Below are 17,890 nucleotides of genomic sequence, written 5' to 3' on the forward strand. Positions count from 1 at the left end.
CTTAGCGCCGCAAAATGACATCGCGCGTTGCGTGACCTCTCACGAAAGGGGTAGTGAACCGAACCCGTTTTCCCATGGAAACCTGAGTGTACCCGGCTGCTGTAGAAGGTCTGTGGTGCCTGCACGAGCTGCAGGTAAAACTGTGCTCTCCAGCTCAGCCCCCTGATCTGCAGTCTCCAGTCCACGGAACGGCTGATCCCCTGGACGCTCAGCTTTGTGTGTTTGTCACTGAAGGTTCCCTCCCACTGCCACCGAAGCCAAAATGTTACAATCTGACACATCTTCTGAACATTTGTGAAGGGGCATAAATAACTATATGACAATGTCCTGTGTTGCAACACAACTGTGGCACAGTTGGCCTACGGTCACATAAACTTGCCTGCTGGAATTCAGGCTTGAACCCTTCGTCCTTGGTTGATTGGCTCAGTTCATGTTAATTTTAGCACGGTACTGTAATGCCCATCTGCGGCTCAGAGCTCTGCTTTCTCAGCCTTCCTCAGACACCCGCTGTGGCACTTAATATCACGTTGTAGGTTTACGTAATGACTACTATTACTATCAGTTGTCACACTGATAGCTTAATTGGTAATTGTCTCTTGCTCTTTGTATAGCCTTTTTTGAGGGCACTTTTGTAAGTGTCTTTGGACACGACCTTTTGCTAAAAGCCTAAACGCAAATGCTAGCGGTCCCAGAAACGGTTAGCTAGGGGGTTCCGCGACGGCTCTAATGCTAACGCTAACAGGGCCGTCCTGCAGCCGGCGTTGTCAGGTTAGCGGCGGCGTTAGCGGCGGCGTTAGCGACGGCTTTGTATAGCTCTCGCCCTGGTTTCCGTCGGTCGCCGGGGAGACGGTGACCCAGAATCCGCCCGGCCCGAACGCTTCAAATCCCGCCGCCGCTGGAGGAGGGGGCCGTCCCACCTGCTGCGCCAAGTAGGACAAGCCATCCCGCCTGAATTTTAAAAAATAAAAACGTCCTCTACCAGGACGCCGGGGACGGCCGGGGATGTGGAGGGCCCTCGCTCTGTTCCGTTTCTTTGGAGGGTGGAGAAGGGCGAGGGTGCAGAGGCCTTGCTCTGTTCTGTTTCTTTGGAGGGTGGAGAAAGGCGAGGGTGCAGAGGCCTTGCTCTGTTCCGTTTCTTTGGAGGGTGGAGAAAGTCGAGGGTGCAGAGGCCTTGCTCTGTTCCGTTTCTTTGGAGGGTGGAGAAAGGCGAGGGTGCAGAGGCCTTGCTCTGTTCTGTTTCTTTGGAGGGTGGAGAAAGTCGAGGGTGCAGAGGCCTTGCTCTGTTCTGTTTCTTTGGAGGGTGGAGAAAGGCGAGGGTGCAGAGGCCTTGCTCTGTTCTGTTTCTTTGGAGGGTGGAGAAGGCGAGGGTGCAGAGGCCTTGCTCTGTTCCGTTTCTTTGGAGGGTGGAGAAAGTCGAGGGTGCAGAGGCCTTGCTCTGTTCTGTTTCTTTGGAGGGTGGAGAAAGGCGAGGGTGCAGAGGCCTTGCTCTGTTCTGTTTCTTTGGAGGGTGGAGTAAGTCAAAGGGTGCAGAGGCCTTGCTCTGTCCTGTCTCTTTGGAGGGTGGAGAAAGGCGAGGGTGCAGAGGCCTTGCTCTGTTCTGTTTCTTTGGAGGGTGGAGAAAGGCGAGGGTGCAGAGGCCTTGCTCTGTCCCGTCTCTTTGGAGGGTGGAGTAAGTCGAGGGTGCAGAGGCCTTGCTCTGTTCTGTTTCTTTGGAGGGTGGAGAAAGGCGAGGGTGCAGAGGCCTTGCTCTGTCCTGTTTCTTTGGAGGGTGGAGTAAGTCGAGGGTGCAGAGGCCTCATTATGTCCCGTCTCTTTGGAGGGTGGAGTAAGTCAAAGGGTGCAGAGGCCTTGCTCTGTCCTGTTTCTTTGGAGGGTGGAGAAAGTCGAGGGTGCAGAGGCCTTGCTCTGTTCTGTTTCTTTGGAGGGTGGAGAAAGGCGAGGGTGCAGAGGCCTTGCTCTGTTCCGTTTCTTTGGAGGGTGGAGAAAGGCGAGGGTGCAGAGGCCTTGCTCTGTTCTGTTTCTTTGGAGGGTGGAGAAAGGCGAGGGTGCAGAGGCCTTGCTCTGTTCCGTTTCTTTGGAGGGTGGAGAAAGTCGAGGGTGCAGAGGCCTTGCTCTGTTCTGTTTCTTGGAGGGTGGAGAAAGTCGAGGGTGCAGAGGCCTTGCTCTGTCGCCTCTTTGGAGGGTGGAGAAAGGCGAGGTGCAGAGGCCTTGCTCTGTTCTGTTTCTTTGGAGGGTGGAGAAAGGCGAGGGTGCAGAGGCCTTGCTCTGTCCTGTTTCTTTGGAGGGTGGAGAAAGGCGAGGGTGCAGAGGCCTTGCTCTGTCCTGTTTCTTTGGAGGGTGGAGAAAGTCGAGAGTGCAGAGGCCTTGCTCTGTTCCGTTTCTTTGGAGGGTGGAGAAAGTCGAGAGTGCAGAGGCCTCTGCTTGGCTGGTGTGAGGCTGGAGGATGACATCACAGAGTGGCCATGGTCTCGAGTCTCTCTGCAGCCGGTGAGGTTTGAACACTTCTGTCAAAAGCCACTCACACACAGCACAGGCAGCTTCAGGTCTGCTTTCTGAAAGAAATGGCGCTTTTAGAAGGCCAAGAAGCAGAACAGAAACACACCTATTATAGTGTGGGAACAGTGGAAATAAACCCAGGTGCCTTTGAAAAGGGTCTTCTTCTCGGTCACCCTGAGCTCTGACCTCACTCTTTACCTCAGTATGAGTGCGGGTAGGCGCGAGCTTGGCCCAGAGTGCTCCTTTCTTCGGTGCTGAATGCAGCGGTGCACACGCAGGAGCTGCTGGTGTGTTTAAGAGCTGGACTCGCCTGCCAGCTTGCCTGAGCGGCGGACACGTTTCTCCCGCACTTTTCTCTGTTTTATTTCTCTCCGTTGCGAGCTGTGACTCTCGAGCCGTGGTCTTCCCCCCCCCCCGCCCTCGGGGAGTCGCTGGGTTTGCGTGTTCTTGTTTTCCCATTAGCCGATGCGGGTTAACCATGTACCCGCTCAGTTTCGCCGATCAGCGAATACCTGCGAGAACGCTGCACGCGCCACGCCCCCCCCTCCCAGCTAACGCTGCATCAGCGGTCCCGCTAACCCGCTAACCCGCCCCGCCGGCCTCCGCTGAGCCCCGCTGGACTTTCGCACGGAAGCACGTGAGCGGCGCGTGCTCCTCCGCTGGGCCCAGGGGACGGGGACGGCCGCGCTGAGCCGGGCTCCGCCTCGGTCCGTGAGCGCTCGCGCGATTGAGCCAATCAGCAGAAAGGCACGGCTGAGCTGAGCCGGCCCGATCGACAGCCCTCGCCGGCGCTGCGCACCCCCGTCTGAGACGCTGGGTTTGGGGGGACGGTACCCGTCTGAGACGCTGGGTTTGGGGGGACGGTGCCTCGCCTTCCCCTGAGAAGCCTGAAGCGCGTGTTTTCGGCCTTTCCTTCTGGCGAATGAAGCCAGCTGAACACACTGCTGAACACATCGTTCTGTTCCTCCCCTTTACGGTGCCCAGCTTGCTGAAAAGTGTAAGAAAAAAAAGCTGAGAAGCAGCACGGACGAAAGCTGTGCTTTTCTGCGAGGGAGATACGAGAGAGACCGCGAGCTGCCCGTGTCGCAGTCCTGCCCGCGTCGCAGTCCTGCCCGCGGCTCTCTGGAGTGCCCGTTAAATGGCGGCGGGCGCGGGTTCCAGTGCGGTCGGCTCTCTGCCCAGCTGGTGGCTGTGCTGCCTGCCTGGCACGAGATAAGCCTGAACAGTAATGAGGAGGGTGGGGTGGGGTGGGGTGGACTGGCCCTTTGGGAGAAGGGAGGCAGTGAAAAAATGCAGCCCCACCCTGTCTGAAGGGGAGGGGGGCGGGGGGTGACTTCCCCTCGCTGAATGCTCAGACAGGAAGCTGAAGGATCGGGTCAGTGTGAGGGGTCACGGAGGGGTGAGAGGGCGGAGCCTGGCCTGGGGTCAGATTGCACTTCCAGCAGCAGAACAGAAGGAGGGATACTGCTGAACCCATAATACTGCTGAACCCATATTACTGCTGAACACATATTACTGCTGAACCCATATTACTGCTGAACCCATAATACTGCTGAACCCATATTACTGCTGAACACATATTACTGCTGAACCCATATTACTACTGAACCCATATTACTGCTGAACACATATTACTACTGAACCCATATTACTGCTGAACCCATATTACTGCTGAACCCATATTACTGCTGAACACATATTACTACTGAACCCATATTACTGCTGAACCCATATTACTGCTGAACCCATAATACTGCTGAACCCATATTACTGCTGAACCCATAATACTGCTGAACCCATATTACTACTGAACCCATATTACTGCTGAACCCATATTACTGCTGAACCCATATTACTGCTGAACCCATATTACTGCTGAACCCATGTGCAGCCTGGGCCTGGACTTAGCATAGCCTGGTCTTAACACAGCCTATCCTTAAAACAGACTGGTCTTAACACAGCCTATCCTTAACACAACCTGGTCTTAACACTGTGTAGCCTGGTCTTAATACAGCACAGCCTGGTCTCAATGCAGCACAGTCTGGTCTTAACACAGTCTGGTCTCAACACAGCACAGCCAGGTTTTAACACAGCTTTGTCTTAACACAGCACAGCCAGGTTTGAACACAGCCTGGCCTTAACACAGCAGAGCACAGACCAGTCTCAGTCAGCACAGTACAGTCCGGCCTCAATTGCTGCAGCTGTGCTCAGCCCATGAAAAGGAGAAGTGTTGGGTGGACAGGGAAAGGGGGTGGGATGCAACAGTGTTGAACTGGTCAAGTAAAGGTCAGAATATAATAAACAATCGCATCATGATGTGACAAGCCTCAAATACACATAAATATTATTTTACTTTTCATTTCAAATAAAGAACAGTTGGCAGTATTCATCCAAGAGGATAAATACTTAAATAGCTTTATCCGACAGTGCCTTTGACAGATTAATCTTCCTAATAACTGTAGTCTTTAAACAGGAATTCAAGCTATCCATCCATCCCTCCATCCATCCTTTATCTATACCCACTTATTCCTGGGCAGGGTCACGGGGGGTGCTGAAGCCTATCCCAGCATGCATTAGGCGAGAGGCAGGATTACACCCTGGACAGGTCATTGATCTATCGCAGGAACTCAAGCCGAAAATCAGTATTTAATATGTTGGTACCCACTTTAAGGTGAGTTTAGCTGTCTCATTTATAATGTGTAACACATAATACTAATACCAGTGATGTCACCCAGGTATAGTGCCTCCGTTCACTCCACTGAAGAGAACAGATTCAGGAAATGTGATGGAGGCTGCAGTTCAGATGAAACTAAAAGACGACACCAGGCCTTCAGCTGCCTCATGAGTACTGTGATTGTGAGAAATACTGAGAAAACAGTTGTATCGCCATTACCCAGTATTCTCCAACTCAAGAGACGCATTTAGCCTAACCGCTAAGAAAATGAGTTTTCGGTGATGTCATAACTTCAAATGGTCTTTTCAAACGAAGATGAAAAGATTTGGTTTTGATGAATGAAATACAGGTATTAGCAATTATTCTGACCAGTAAGAATGTTCCAAATTATCATCTTTTTGTGTTTTTTTTGCGTTTCCTTTTTAAAAAAAACCCTCCTTGTGGTTTTTCACTGGTAAAAGTGCTCAGTGGAGCTGTAAACTGCACATTCCTGTAGTGGAAACTGAACTGGAGAGGGGTGTATAGGGAAACCCCCCTTTCATGACACTCATGTTGTATGTACCCCCATTCCAGCACTAATTTGTATTTGTCCTAATATTGAACCTGTGTTTTGTAGTTGTCCAGTGACCATGATATGCACTCTTGTCCGTCGCTTTGGATAAAAGCGTCTGCTAAATAAATGTAATGTAATGAAACCGGGGGTGTATGTAGTGTGCAGAGCTACAGCCGGTCCTCCCGGATCTGACCCCCCGCCCCCCCCCTCGCCGCTCCCGGGGATCTGGGATCTGTGTGCGATAATCAGCTTTGCTCGGGGGCGGTTACGGGTGATTAGGTGAATTAGCGAGAGCAGAACACGAGGGCAGTGCGTTGACCCACACGTCAGGCCCTCCCCCCCCCGGGCCCGGTGCCATCCCGGTGACGCCACGTCGCCCCCGTGCCAGCGCTGTCTCCGCAGGGCCAATGGCGTAATGCGTTAATCTTACACCCAAGGGCACGCGTTTTTCCACGAGAAAAATCTTCGCTGGAGCGAGAGAACGCGTCATTCTGGGAACAGGCCAGTCAGCCCGTCCGGGTTCATCAGTTAGCTACAGACTGGCGCTGGGTGTCAGCGCTCCGGTCCGCGGTATTGGCAGGTGTTTGTGGTTTCCTTTCGAGCAGCAGTCCTGCGGGACCTTGAGAACAAGGTGCGTGGATTATTTGGGCGGTTAATGGTGTTAATGAATCACTGGTGTGAAATTCAGCTGACACTGCGGAACTGCTGGCCTGGGTTCTCACGCCTGCGGTCCGGAGAGAGTCAGCCACTCCACTGCATGAATCGGTATGCGTGTGGAAAATCATTTATGATCATTTTTATTCTTTAATTCTTGTGTCATTTCAAAACCTCGTCCATCACTGCCTCATATGGTGAAAAGTGTAAGATTTGGAAAACCCTGGATTCTAATGTAGAAGGTTTCTATTGTACATCTTCAAAAGGAGAAGTTGGCTGGGCGTGTGTTTGTGTGAACCTGTTTTGGTCACGGGTGCAGGTGTAGGTTTAAGGTGGGGGGGGTGGGGGGGTTATGCGTGTTCCTCTGGAGCCCCTCTTCGGGCCAGCCCCCCCAGTGAGAGTTTGAAACGGGAGAGCAGACCGTTTGTGTGAAATCCAGGAAGGGAGATGCAGAGGCAACAGCACTGAAACTATTTAAAACATGTGTGGCCTCATCGCCCCCCCAGCCCCCCCACCCCCACTCAGAACCTGCTCTGGCGTCTCCCAGGAGACCCCTAACTGACGGGGTTGCGACCCCAGTGGGCGGGGCTTTCTTATTTTGGCCGCCGACGGGCCGTTTCCTGTTCTTGGACATTTAAAGGGGCGGAGCTGTGGCTGACGCCCGTGGCTAGAGCACGCTTGGCCTGTCTCCGGCTTGTGAGAGGTTCCCGCGTTCTCCGCTGCTGAACACTCCTGCTGAACTTTCCTGCTGAACGCTCCTGCTGAACACTCCTGCTGAGTGCTCCTGCTGAACACTCCTGCTGAACGCTCCTGCTGAATGCTCCTGCTGAACGCTACTGCTGATCACTCCTGCTGAGTGCTCCTGCTGAACACTCCTGCTGAACACTCCTGCTGAACACTCCTGCTAAACGGTTCTGCTGAACACTTCAGCTAAACGCTTCTGCTGATTGCTCCTGCTGAACACTCCTGCTGAACGCTTCTGCTGATTGCTCCTGCTGAACACTCCTGCTGAACGCTCCTGCTGAATGCTCCTGCTGATCACTCCTGCTGAGTGCTCCTGCTGAACACTCCTGCTGAACACTCCTGCTGAACACTCCTGCTAAACGCTTCTGCTGAACACTTCAGCTAAACGCTTCTGCTGATTGCTCCTGCTGAACACTCCTGCTGAACGCTTCTGCTGATTGCTCCTGCTGAACGCTCCTGCTGAATGCTCCTGCTGATCACTCCTGCTGAGTGCTCCTGCTGAACACTCCTGCTGAACACTCCTGCTGAAGGCTTCTGCTAAATGCTTCTGCTAATCGCTCCTGCTGAACACTTCAGCTGAACGCTGCTGCTGAACGCTCCTGCTGAACACTCCTGCTGAACACTCCTGCTGAAGGCTTCTGCTAAATGCTTCTGCTAATCGCTCCTGCTGAACACTTCAGCTGAACGCTGCTGCTGAACGCTCCTGCTGAACACTCCTGCTGAACGCTCCTGCTGAACACTCCTGCTGAACGCTGCTGCTGAACGCTCCTGCTGAACACTCCTGCTGAACGCTCCTGCTGAACACTTCTGCTGAACGCTCCTGCTGAACACTCCTGCTGAACACTCCTGCTGAATGCTCCTGCTGAACACTCCTGCTGAACGCTCCTGCTGAACACTCCTGCTGAACGCTGCTGCTGAACGCTCCTGCTGAACACTCCTGCTGAACGCTCCTGCTGAACACTTCTGCTGAACGCTCCTGCTGCACGCTTTTGCTGAATGCTCCTGCTGAACGCTCCTGCTGAACGCTCCTGCTGAACACTCCTGCTGAACGCTCCTGCTGAACGCTGCTGCTGAACGCTCCTGCTGAACACTCCTGCTGAACGCTCCTGCTGAACGCTCCTGCTGAACACTCCTGCTGAACGCTCCTGCTGAACACTTCTGCTGAACGCTCCTGCTGCACGCTTTTGCTGAATGCTCCTGCTGAACGCTCCTGCTGAACGCTCCTGCTGAACACTCCTGCTGAACACTCCTGCTGAACACTCCTGCTTCAGCTGCTGAAGGCTTTACACATTTTGGTCAGCGGAAGGTTGCATGTGATAAAGAAATCATGCTGGTGCCGTCCCTATGGGATGCATTTACACTCACAGTGCTCCTGCTGCAGCACCAGCACTGATATACAGACACACACACACACACACACACACACACACAGTGCTCCTGCTGCAGCACCAGCACTGATATACAGACACACACACACACACACACACAGTGCTCCTGCTGCAGCACCAGCACTGATATACAGACACACACACACACACACACACACAGTGCTCCTGCTGCAGCACCAGCACTGATATACAGACACACACACACACACACACACACACACACACACACACACAGTGCTCCTGCTGCAGCACCAGCACTGATATACAGACACACACACACACACACACAGTGCTCCTGCTGCAGCACCAGCACTGATATACAGACACACACACACACAGTGCTCCTGCTGCAGCACCAGCACTGATATACAGACACACACACACACACACACACACAGTGCTCTTGCTGCAGCACCAGCACTGATATACAGACACACACACAGACACACACACAGTGCTCCTGCTGCAGCACCAGCACTGATATACAGACACACACACACAGTGCTCCTGCTGCAGCACCAGCACTGATATACAGACAGACACACACACACACACACACACACACACACACACACAGTGCTCCTGCTGCAGCACCAGCACTGATATACAGACAGACACACACAAACACACACACACACACAGTGCTCCTGCTGCAGCACCAGCACTGATATACAGACACACACACACACACACACACAGTGCTCCTGCTGCAGCACCAGCACTGATATACAGACACACACACACAAGTGCTCCCTGCTGCAGCACCAGCACTGATATACAGACAGACACACACACACACACACACACACACACACACACACACAGTGCTCCTGCTGCAGCACCAGCACTGATATACAGACAGACACACACAAACACACACACACACAGTGCTCCTGCTGCAGCACCAGCACTGATATACAGACAGACACACACAAACACACACACACACAGTGCTCCTGCTGCAGCACCAGCACTGATATACAGACAGACACACACAAACACACACACACACAGTGCTCCTGCTGCAGCAACAGCACTGATGCTAAGTGCAGTTCTTATGGCCTCTCATGTTCAAGAAACAGGTACACACACACACACACACACACGCAGGCACACACGCGCACACATGTGCATACACACACACGCAGGCACACACGCGCACACCTGCACAAACACACACACACCGATATGCAGACACACACACGTACAGACACACATGCACCCGCACAAACACACACACACCCATGTTTACAGGCACACACACACCTGCACAAACACATACACCCATATACAGGCACACACACAGACACACACACACAGACATGCTCTCACAGTTATAGCTCTCTTGCTCTCTCTCTCACTGCCATAGCTTTCTCACAGTCCCCATCTGTGTCCCTCTCTTCCTCTCCTTCCCCCCTCTTCCTCTCCAGGTAAATGCATGGATTAAGTACACGCATTCTCAGTACTGAATGTTCAGTCTGGATCTCTTTCCCTTTCTCCCTCTCCAGGGCAGGCACATGAATGCAAGAGGATTCGGTGCATCCCTTCTCTGTTCTGTACGTTTTCAGATATTTATAGACCTGCCTCTGCTTCTTTCACATAGGCCTACGTGGGTTTCCGTTGAGTTGTTTGTGATTTCTGTTGTGTTTCTGTTGGGTTTTGCGCTTAGTCTATTTTTGAAATGTCGAGTGATAATCTCTCTCTCTCTCTCTCTGCCTAATGTAATCATTTCTCCGATTTCATCGAATAATCCCAGGACCCATCTGATCATGCAATCCAGAGCTTTAAATACAGGAACTCGTTCTTTTTTTTATTTTTTGAGTCGGAGGAAATGAGATGCGACATCGTTTAGCCGAGGTGCGTTGGAGTCCGTCTGTCCGCTGTACGCCGCGCCCGCCTGAGGGGCGGGGCTGCCGCGGGCCACGGCTCCCCCGCGGGACGGGCGAACTGAGCGCGGTGGCGGCTTCGCGCGGCTTTCCCTCGCGCTGCTTCGAGCGTCCGCGGCGGCGTCGGTCGGCGGGGCTGCGTGCTTTTCGGCAGGCGGGGTAGCGCGCTAACCGGCGCAGTCCACCGCCCGGCGGTGACGTCCCGCGCCGCTAATTAGCCTGGAACGCGTTTCGGAAACGCGGCTTTGATAGCGATGGAAACGCGGCTTTAATAGCGATGGAAACGCGGCTTTGATAGCGATGGAACGTGGCTTTAATAGCGATGGAAACGCGGCTTTGATAGCGATGGAACGTGGCTTTAATAGCGATGGAAACGCGGCTTTAATAGCGATGGAAACGCAGCTTTAATAGCGATGGAAACGCGGCTTTAATAGCGATGGAAACGCAGCTTTAATAGCGATGGAAACGCAGCTTTAATAGCGATGGAACGTGGCTTTAATAGCGATGGAAACGCGGCTTTAATAGCGATGGAAACGCGGCTTTAATAGCGATGGAAACGCGGCTTTAATAGCGATGGAAACGCAGCTTTAATAGCGATGGAAACGCGGCTTTAATAGCGATGGAAACGCGGCTTTAATAGCGATGGAAACGCGGCTTTAATAGCGATGGAAACGCAGCTTTAATAGCGATGGAAACGCAGCTTTAATAGCGATGGAAACGCAGCTTTAATAGCGATGGAAACGCAGCTTTAATAGCGATGGAAACGCAGCTTTAATAGCGATGTAAACGCGGCTTTAATAGCGATGGAAACGCGGCTTTAATAGCGATGGAAACGCGGCTTTAATAGCGATGGAAACGCAGCTTTAATAGCGATGGAAACGCAGCTTTAATAGCGATGGAAACGCAGCTTTAATAGCGATGGAAACGCAGCTTTAATAGCGATGGAAACGCGGCTTTAATAGCGATGGAAACGCGGCTTTAATAGCGATGGAAACGCAGCTTTAATAGCGATGGAAACGCAGCTTTAAATGCGATGGAAACGCAGCTTTAATAGCGATGGAAACGCAGCTTTAATAGCGATGGAAACGCGGCTTTAATAGCGATGTAAACGCGGCTTTAATAGCGATGGAAACGCGGCTTTAATAGCGATGGAAACGCGGCTTTAATAGCGATGGAAACGCGGCTTTAATAGCGATGGAAACGCGGCTTTGATAGCGATGGAAACGCGGCTTTGATAGCGATGGAAACGCGGCTTTGATAGCGATGGAAACGCGGCTTTAATAGCGATGGAAATGCTGGCAGTGGGAAAACTGTACGGTGTACGGTGATGCTGGGCTGTGTTCTATCAGCGAACGAATGAGAGACCCTCTTAACCGTGGAAACGCCTTAAAAACAATCGGGAATCTTTGCATCCCCAGTTTACACGAAGGTTTTGTATAAACGAAAGCAACGGTCCCCGTTTGGCTACAGGCGTGTGTTCCTTTGGAAGGTTTACACAAGACATGGCACATAACCCAGTTCTCAGCTTTTTCCTCAGTAGGCAGAAGGGGCTTTTTTTCTTGGCTTCCTACAGAAGTGTCACATATGCTCTGTCTCAAGCATATAGCTGAGAGACTGCCCTAGATGCTGAGAGGGAGAGAGAGTGTGTGTGTATACATATGTATGTGTGTGTGTGTGTGTGTACGTGTGTGTGTGTGTATGTGTATTTGTATGTATGTGCATGTGTGTGTGTGTGTGTAAAAGACAGCGCTCATCTTGCTTCTGTCTGCTTCTGTGCTCTCCTCTCCTGGTGTCCCAGCTGTAGGGTCGCTCCACATGTGGAAGGAGGGTTGGGGTTTGGGTTAGATTGAGGGAGGCTTGTCGTTCTCCTGTTGTTCCCAATCAGATCCCCCTACCCCGGGATCCGGTGGTATTTGAACACTGGCGCATTGCCCTGGTGTTGGGGTGCACCGATCGGCTGGCCGTGGGTCAGAACCGACCGGTTTTCGCTCCATAACATGCGAACGGTTAATTTTTATTTTGACCGATCTGTCTTGCGGTTTTATAATGTAAGAAATGAGAGCTGCGTCCACGTGCGAGCTGCATTGGTATACTGCCGTAACATCTCTCCCAAAATGTCAGCTGTTTGGAAACAATGCAAAGTGCGTGAAGCAGACATTAAAGGTCTGTTTTTTTCAAACTGGGTCTTATTTGCATAATACTTTTCAGTAATCCTATCAGTTCTGATGGTGTTTTACGTCATTGCTCCTATATTCCCCCCCCCCCCACCCGCCAGCCCTAATTTGCCTGTCGACCGCCTTGTGTCTTACACATGATGTGACAGGAAGTCTGTCAGCCTCCGGCTTCCTGTTCATGCTCGGCGGAGCGTGGTAGTTTGTGGTTTTGGCTGAGGTGAAGCTCGTCTTGTTTTATGCCTTCTCGTTTGTATGCAGAAGAAAACAGCTCAGAGGAAATAAAGCGGAGGGTCTCCGTCCCACTCAGACGGGAACCAGCAGCACCGGAGTCAGTGTTACACGTCAGGTCATTAGGAGCACGACACACTTATGAGCAGGAGCAGATATAAGCATTGTATACAATCAAGTCTGCCGTTATCCTGGAAAAGAAACTACAGTGGCTGTAGATATCCGCTAACTCTTGGATTTTGGGGTGTTTGGGTATCTGTATTTAGGCCATTTTAATATATGGGTTCATTTTCATCATAAATAGTCTGCTAAACTTGTAATTATGAATCTGTTTATTAACATGAATTCAAAACTCGGCTGCCCACAACGGGCAATGTGCCGTGCTAGCCTGGAGATTTGTCAGATGTATCGGTGTTTAGTTTGGATTAGCATGTAATCTGAGAATATCCCCCATGAACATGTCAATGCTGAGGCAAAGTTAATTCGTTCATCTCGAAGAAGAACTGATTCGTGTCATGACAATTTGTTTTGCAGATTGATGAGCAGATTGAGCGTTCAGATTGATGCTGGGTACACAGGAAGTGGTTAATCTAGGTCATCTTTGCGTCCGTCTTTGACAGGATGTGAGGCAGGTGTAGAAGCCTGAGTGACTGGAAAGTTCTGATGATTCTTCGTACGCAGAAGCGCGGAAAGCATCTGGCCAATAGTACGCTGTTCCCATTACCTCAGCGCAGGGGCGCAACAACCTACTTCTCAGGGTGGGTGCAAGACGCAACTTGGCGCCCCCCCCCTGCCGCCCCCCCCCCCCCCCCAGTCCCTGGTAACAGCCTACCTGCCAGCCTCGTCCTCCACTAGCATTACTTGTCACTCCGTCACTGTTAATGCTGGCGTCAGCATCCTCTCTGCTCTGTTCCTCGCTGGGGATATTGATAAATTAAGCGAATTAACACCTCTTTAAAAACACGCAGTGCAACCTATGTGTCATCATGTGTTACACTGACGTTAGTTAGTAATCGCTGGTTTGTTATCAGCAGAGCATTATTTACATTTAGCTATCGATAGCTAACGTTAGCTAGCCATGTGATAAACAGGCTAAAGTCAACTGAATGCAGGACTGGAGGAAAGCGCGGGTTAAGTTAGCTAGCTAACGTTAGCTAACGAGCAAGCTAACGGTGGCTGACTTCTTTCTAACGGTGGATAACTATCGTTATTCTCCTAACGTTAGTTCTGTCCTGAGAGTGTCAGTTTTTTTGTACGCTCTTTGGCGCCCCCGCTGATGTGGCGCCCGGGTGCATTGCACCCTCTGCACCCCCCCTCGCTGTGCCGCTGCCTCAGCGTAAAAGGATTTTCGGTTTCTTTTTTTCCCTAACTGCAAAATCTCTGTCAGCACGTCTGTCATTACTGGAAGCCTGCAGTGCTGTTGAGTGTAAAAAAACCCCCAGGACACTGTGTGAGCAGTGTGAGTTTGCACCTTAACATCGGATTTGGGCCCAGAAACCAGGTGGGGTTAGGTGACTGTGAAATTGACAGCTTTAATCGATCAAGTGTCGAGTAACAATGCAAAAACCTGCAAATTCTGTGTATCTCCAAGAGCAGGAGGGAATACTGCAGGTCTGGAGATGAATGTTAGGTGAGCTCTTCAAAAAGGAGCCTGCAGCCCTGGTCCTGTGGAGCTGCAGGGTCTCTACCGGGGTTTGCTTTCATCCTAAAGTCGGCCCCAAAGCCTGGGGCCTGTATCCAGCACTGAGTTAGCTGGATAACTGCACTGTATCCAGCACTGAGTTAGCTGGATAACTGCACCGTATCCAGCACTGAGTTAGCTGGATAACTGCACCGTATCCAGCACTGAGTTAGCTGTATAACTGCACTGTATCCTGCACTGAGTTAGCTGGATAACTGCACTGTATCCTGCACTGAGTTAGCTGGATAACTGCACCGTATCCAGCCAACTGAACTTAGCTGGTATGAAAACTGCTGATCCATGATTCAGCGGAACTGCACTTATCCGCTGGTTTGGATAACTGCACCATATCCAGCACTGACTTAGCTGGATAACTGCACCGTATCCAGCACTGAGTTAGCTGGATAACTGCAATGTATCCAGCACTGAGTTAGCTGGATAACTGCACTGTATCCAGCACTGAGTTAGCTGGATAACTGCACCCTCCCAAATCTGTAACATGGACTGAAGTAAAAGGAGCTGTTTCGTGTTTTACTCAGCGCAGTTATCCAGCTATTTCAGTGATCCTGCTTTATGATACAGGCCCCAGGTGTGGAGGGTTAGCTGGCTTTGGTTGCATTAAGTGATCTATTATGTGATGAGTAGTAAGATAAACCACCAGATCCTGTGGTTCTCCGGGACTAGGGCGGCTGACCCCTGACCGTAGATATGTGTGGGGAAACAGGATGTAAGCTCTTCCAGCCGCCGACGCTGTGGTCAGGTTTGCTAACCGCAGTTCCTCCTCCCGCCCAGCAGGTGGAGCCGGCCGGAGCTGAGCCCAGGCACGCGATGGCAGGCGGCCACCCGAGGAGGAGCAGCCCTCGTTGAGACGCCCCGCCCCCGGCTCGCCCGTTAGCCCCACCCCCCGCCCCCCCCCCCCCCACTGTCCCGGCGCCATGGCCAATCACCTGGAGCTGCTGAAGGAGCTGCAGCAGCTGGAGAAGGCGCCCAGCCTGGAGAGGCTCCGGGCGGCCCAGCGGCGGCGCTCGCAGCAGCTCAAGCGCTGGGCGCTCTACGAGAAGGAGATGCAGAGCAGGAAGCGCAAGGCCGACAAGCGCCGCGGAGGCTCCGCCCCCGCCGCGCCTGACGCCCGCCACCGCGTCTCCTTCTCCGCCAGCGTCGCCCTCCTCGAGGCCTCCGCCCGCAACGACTCCGAAGAAGGTAGGCCTCGGCCCGCTCCTCCTCCTCCTCTTCCTCTCTCCGGCTTTACGTCCGTAGTTCGCCCAGCTTCGCCCTCTCCTCTCAGGACAGTAGTCCTCAGGTGAAGCACAGTTTGCTAGCAGTGTGCGGACGTGCTGTTCTGTGTGAACCTACGTCCTCCGTCGCCGGCTAGCTTCGTTAGCGTCCGTGCCAGAGAAGAGTGGGAGCGTGGGTACGCAGAGCTAGCGCTCTCCTAATGGGGGAGTACGAGTGCCTGTGTAGCCCGTTAAGTGTGGAGGGGGTGGTGCTGGCTGGTGGGCTGTGATTAGGGCAGCCACTGTTCTGAACAGTGACCCTGATGTGGGCGGGGCTAGAGCTTGCTAGGATCTATGACCCGGTCAGCCCCTGACTAGAACTGAAGTAGCCTACACACCAACCCTACTGACCCCTGACCCCTGACCGGGCCGGGAGAGGTGGTTTATAGGGACGGGGTATTCTTTACGGTACTGCACATGCCTGGGGGCCAACAGCCCTAGGTTGAATTGGACTGAATCGAAAGGAATTGAATCAATTTTAATTGATTGGTTTTGATAAGGAACTGCGCTGCCTTGCCTGGTATCGATTTACACGGAACGGAACTGAGTTACTTATTATCCCCGTAAATGATTCACTTGTTCATTAAGCCTCATAATTAGCCCAATTATGCAGTTATCGGTTTGAATGGGGAAAGAAATCCAGGAACATCTGTGGTTCTCCAGGACCGGGGTAGCCTACCCCCTGCCCTAAGCTTTAAAAGAGATGGTTGGGACGTGCCTGCTTCGTGTCGAGGATGTCGGCTGCGATGATGTTCCTGAACGTAGTGTTTTGCAAGCCAGAGTGATAGGAAAGTGAAAAGGCTTTCAGTAAAAGGTTGATGAGAGTGGTGAGGTTCGAGCCGAGAGACGCAAGGTCAATATTTCCTTCCTCCCTGCCTGGTGAGAGAATCACAAAGTCTGTGAACACGGACGAGGCATCTCATCTTGTCTGAGAGAGCACAGGGTAAATAATCAGGTTTGGGTCGGGCCTCGTTCGAGCTGCTCTCTCCCCACACAGAGTGTGTGACGGCGAACGGGCCTGGGGGTGTGCTGAGCAGGGCCGTTTAACGAGAGCTTAGCCGCGTTCGGCTCCTCAACGCGAGCGTTTGGGAATTAACCCAGCGGCTGCGCTTCCGTTGCCTTTTTAGGGTCGATCTGAGGTTATTTCAGGTGTAGCGGTCTCTGATTGGTTCAGTGGTGGAGGGGGTGTGGCCGTTTTGGGACAGTTGGTCATGTGGATGTTACCGTTCCCTGACTGTAACCTGCCGAACCCATTTGAGCATTTGCCCCGATTGATCCCTTGTTATGGTTCTGTTACCATTCGTTCCACCATAACTATTACCCCAGTCCAGCCAGCGGGGCAAGGGCTCCCCCTCTGTGGTTGGGGTTCCTCCCGAGATTTCTCCCCTTGGGGGAGTTTTTTTTCTCTCTCTCTCCACCGTTTGAGTGTGTTCCATCCCTCTGGAGAGTTCTTCTTACCTCGCTTACTAATTTCCGGATGGTTCTAGCCTTGGTTTTTACCCAATTTTCTGTAAAGCGTCTTTGTGACTGTGTCTCTGTAAAGTGCTGTACAGATAAAATTGAACTGAACAGCGTGAAGAGTGAGGTGGGTGGGGGTAAGGAAATGAGGAATGCTTCACTCATTAGTATGAGCGGAATTTAAAAAATGTTATTTTCCACTGTTGGCAAAGCCCAATGATGTAGGCATTAGTAAGGGAGGGTGGGCCACTTCTGAAGCACTAGTGAGTGCTTCTCTAATATTTAGCACCTGGAACTTCACTCAGAATATGAACATGCGTTCTTTATTTATGGCTTTGTTCATTTTTAATAAGAATCCCCTTAGAAAATCCCCATGTAAGAAAAGCAGCGAGGGCTGTGTCCGGTTGTAGTCAACGGGAAGAAAAGACAAAAGGTTTGGATGTTCCCTTTTGCTTGTAGATCCTTGCATTTGGACACCGTATACCCCCACAGCTAATTCATTTCAATCTGCAGCTGGCTTCTGGGGTGTGGGTGTGTGACTTTGTCTTGGGTGCAGCTTGCTACGTTTAACGTGAAATCTGAGGCACAGCATTTGGGGGAAATGTAGAGCTCTTGCTGAAATTATTCTGAGAAATAGCTGGTTGGCGTGTTCTCTTTGGTCTAACGCTAACCCACCATCT

The 17,890-nt window shown here is 52.0% G+C and overlaps 1 protein-coding gene across 2 annotated transcripts in view; it reads left to right on the forward strand.

Moving 5' to 3' along the window:
- The window catches only part of ppp1r16b (protein phosphatase 1, regulatory subunit 16B), an 89,121-nt gene that overhangs the window by 14,787 nt on the left and 56,444 nt on the right, over positions 1 to 17,890 (forward strand). Inside the window, exon 2 of one of the 2 annotated variants that reach the window (XM_064304904.1) lies at positions 15,271 to 15,678. In XM_064304904.1, coding sequence (XP_064160974.1) covers positions 15,414 to 15,678 — 265 coding nt within the window. In that variant the 5' untranslated portion in view covers positions 15,271 to 15,413. The remainder of the gene's footprint in view (positions 1 to 15,270; positions 15,679 to 17,890) is intronic. The other variant, XM_064304903.1, reaches the window with a different exon arrangement.

The sequence above is a fragment of the Anguilla rostrata genome, chromosome 13, assembly GCF_018555375.3.
Source record: "Anguilla rostrata isolate EN2019 chromosome 13, ASM1855537v3, whole genome shotgun sequence".
In the NCBI taxonomy this organism is placed as follows: domain Eukaryota; kingdom Metazoa; phylum Chordata; class Actinopteri; order Anguilliformes; family Anguillidae; genus Anguilla; species Anguilla rostrata.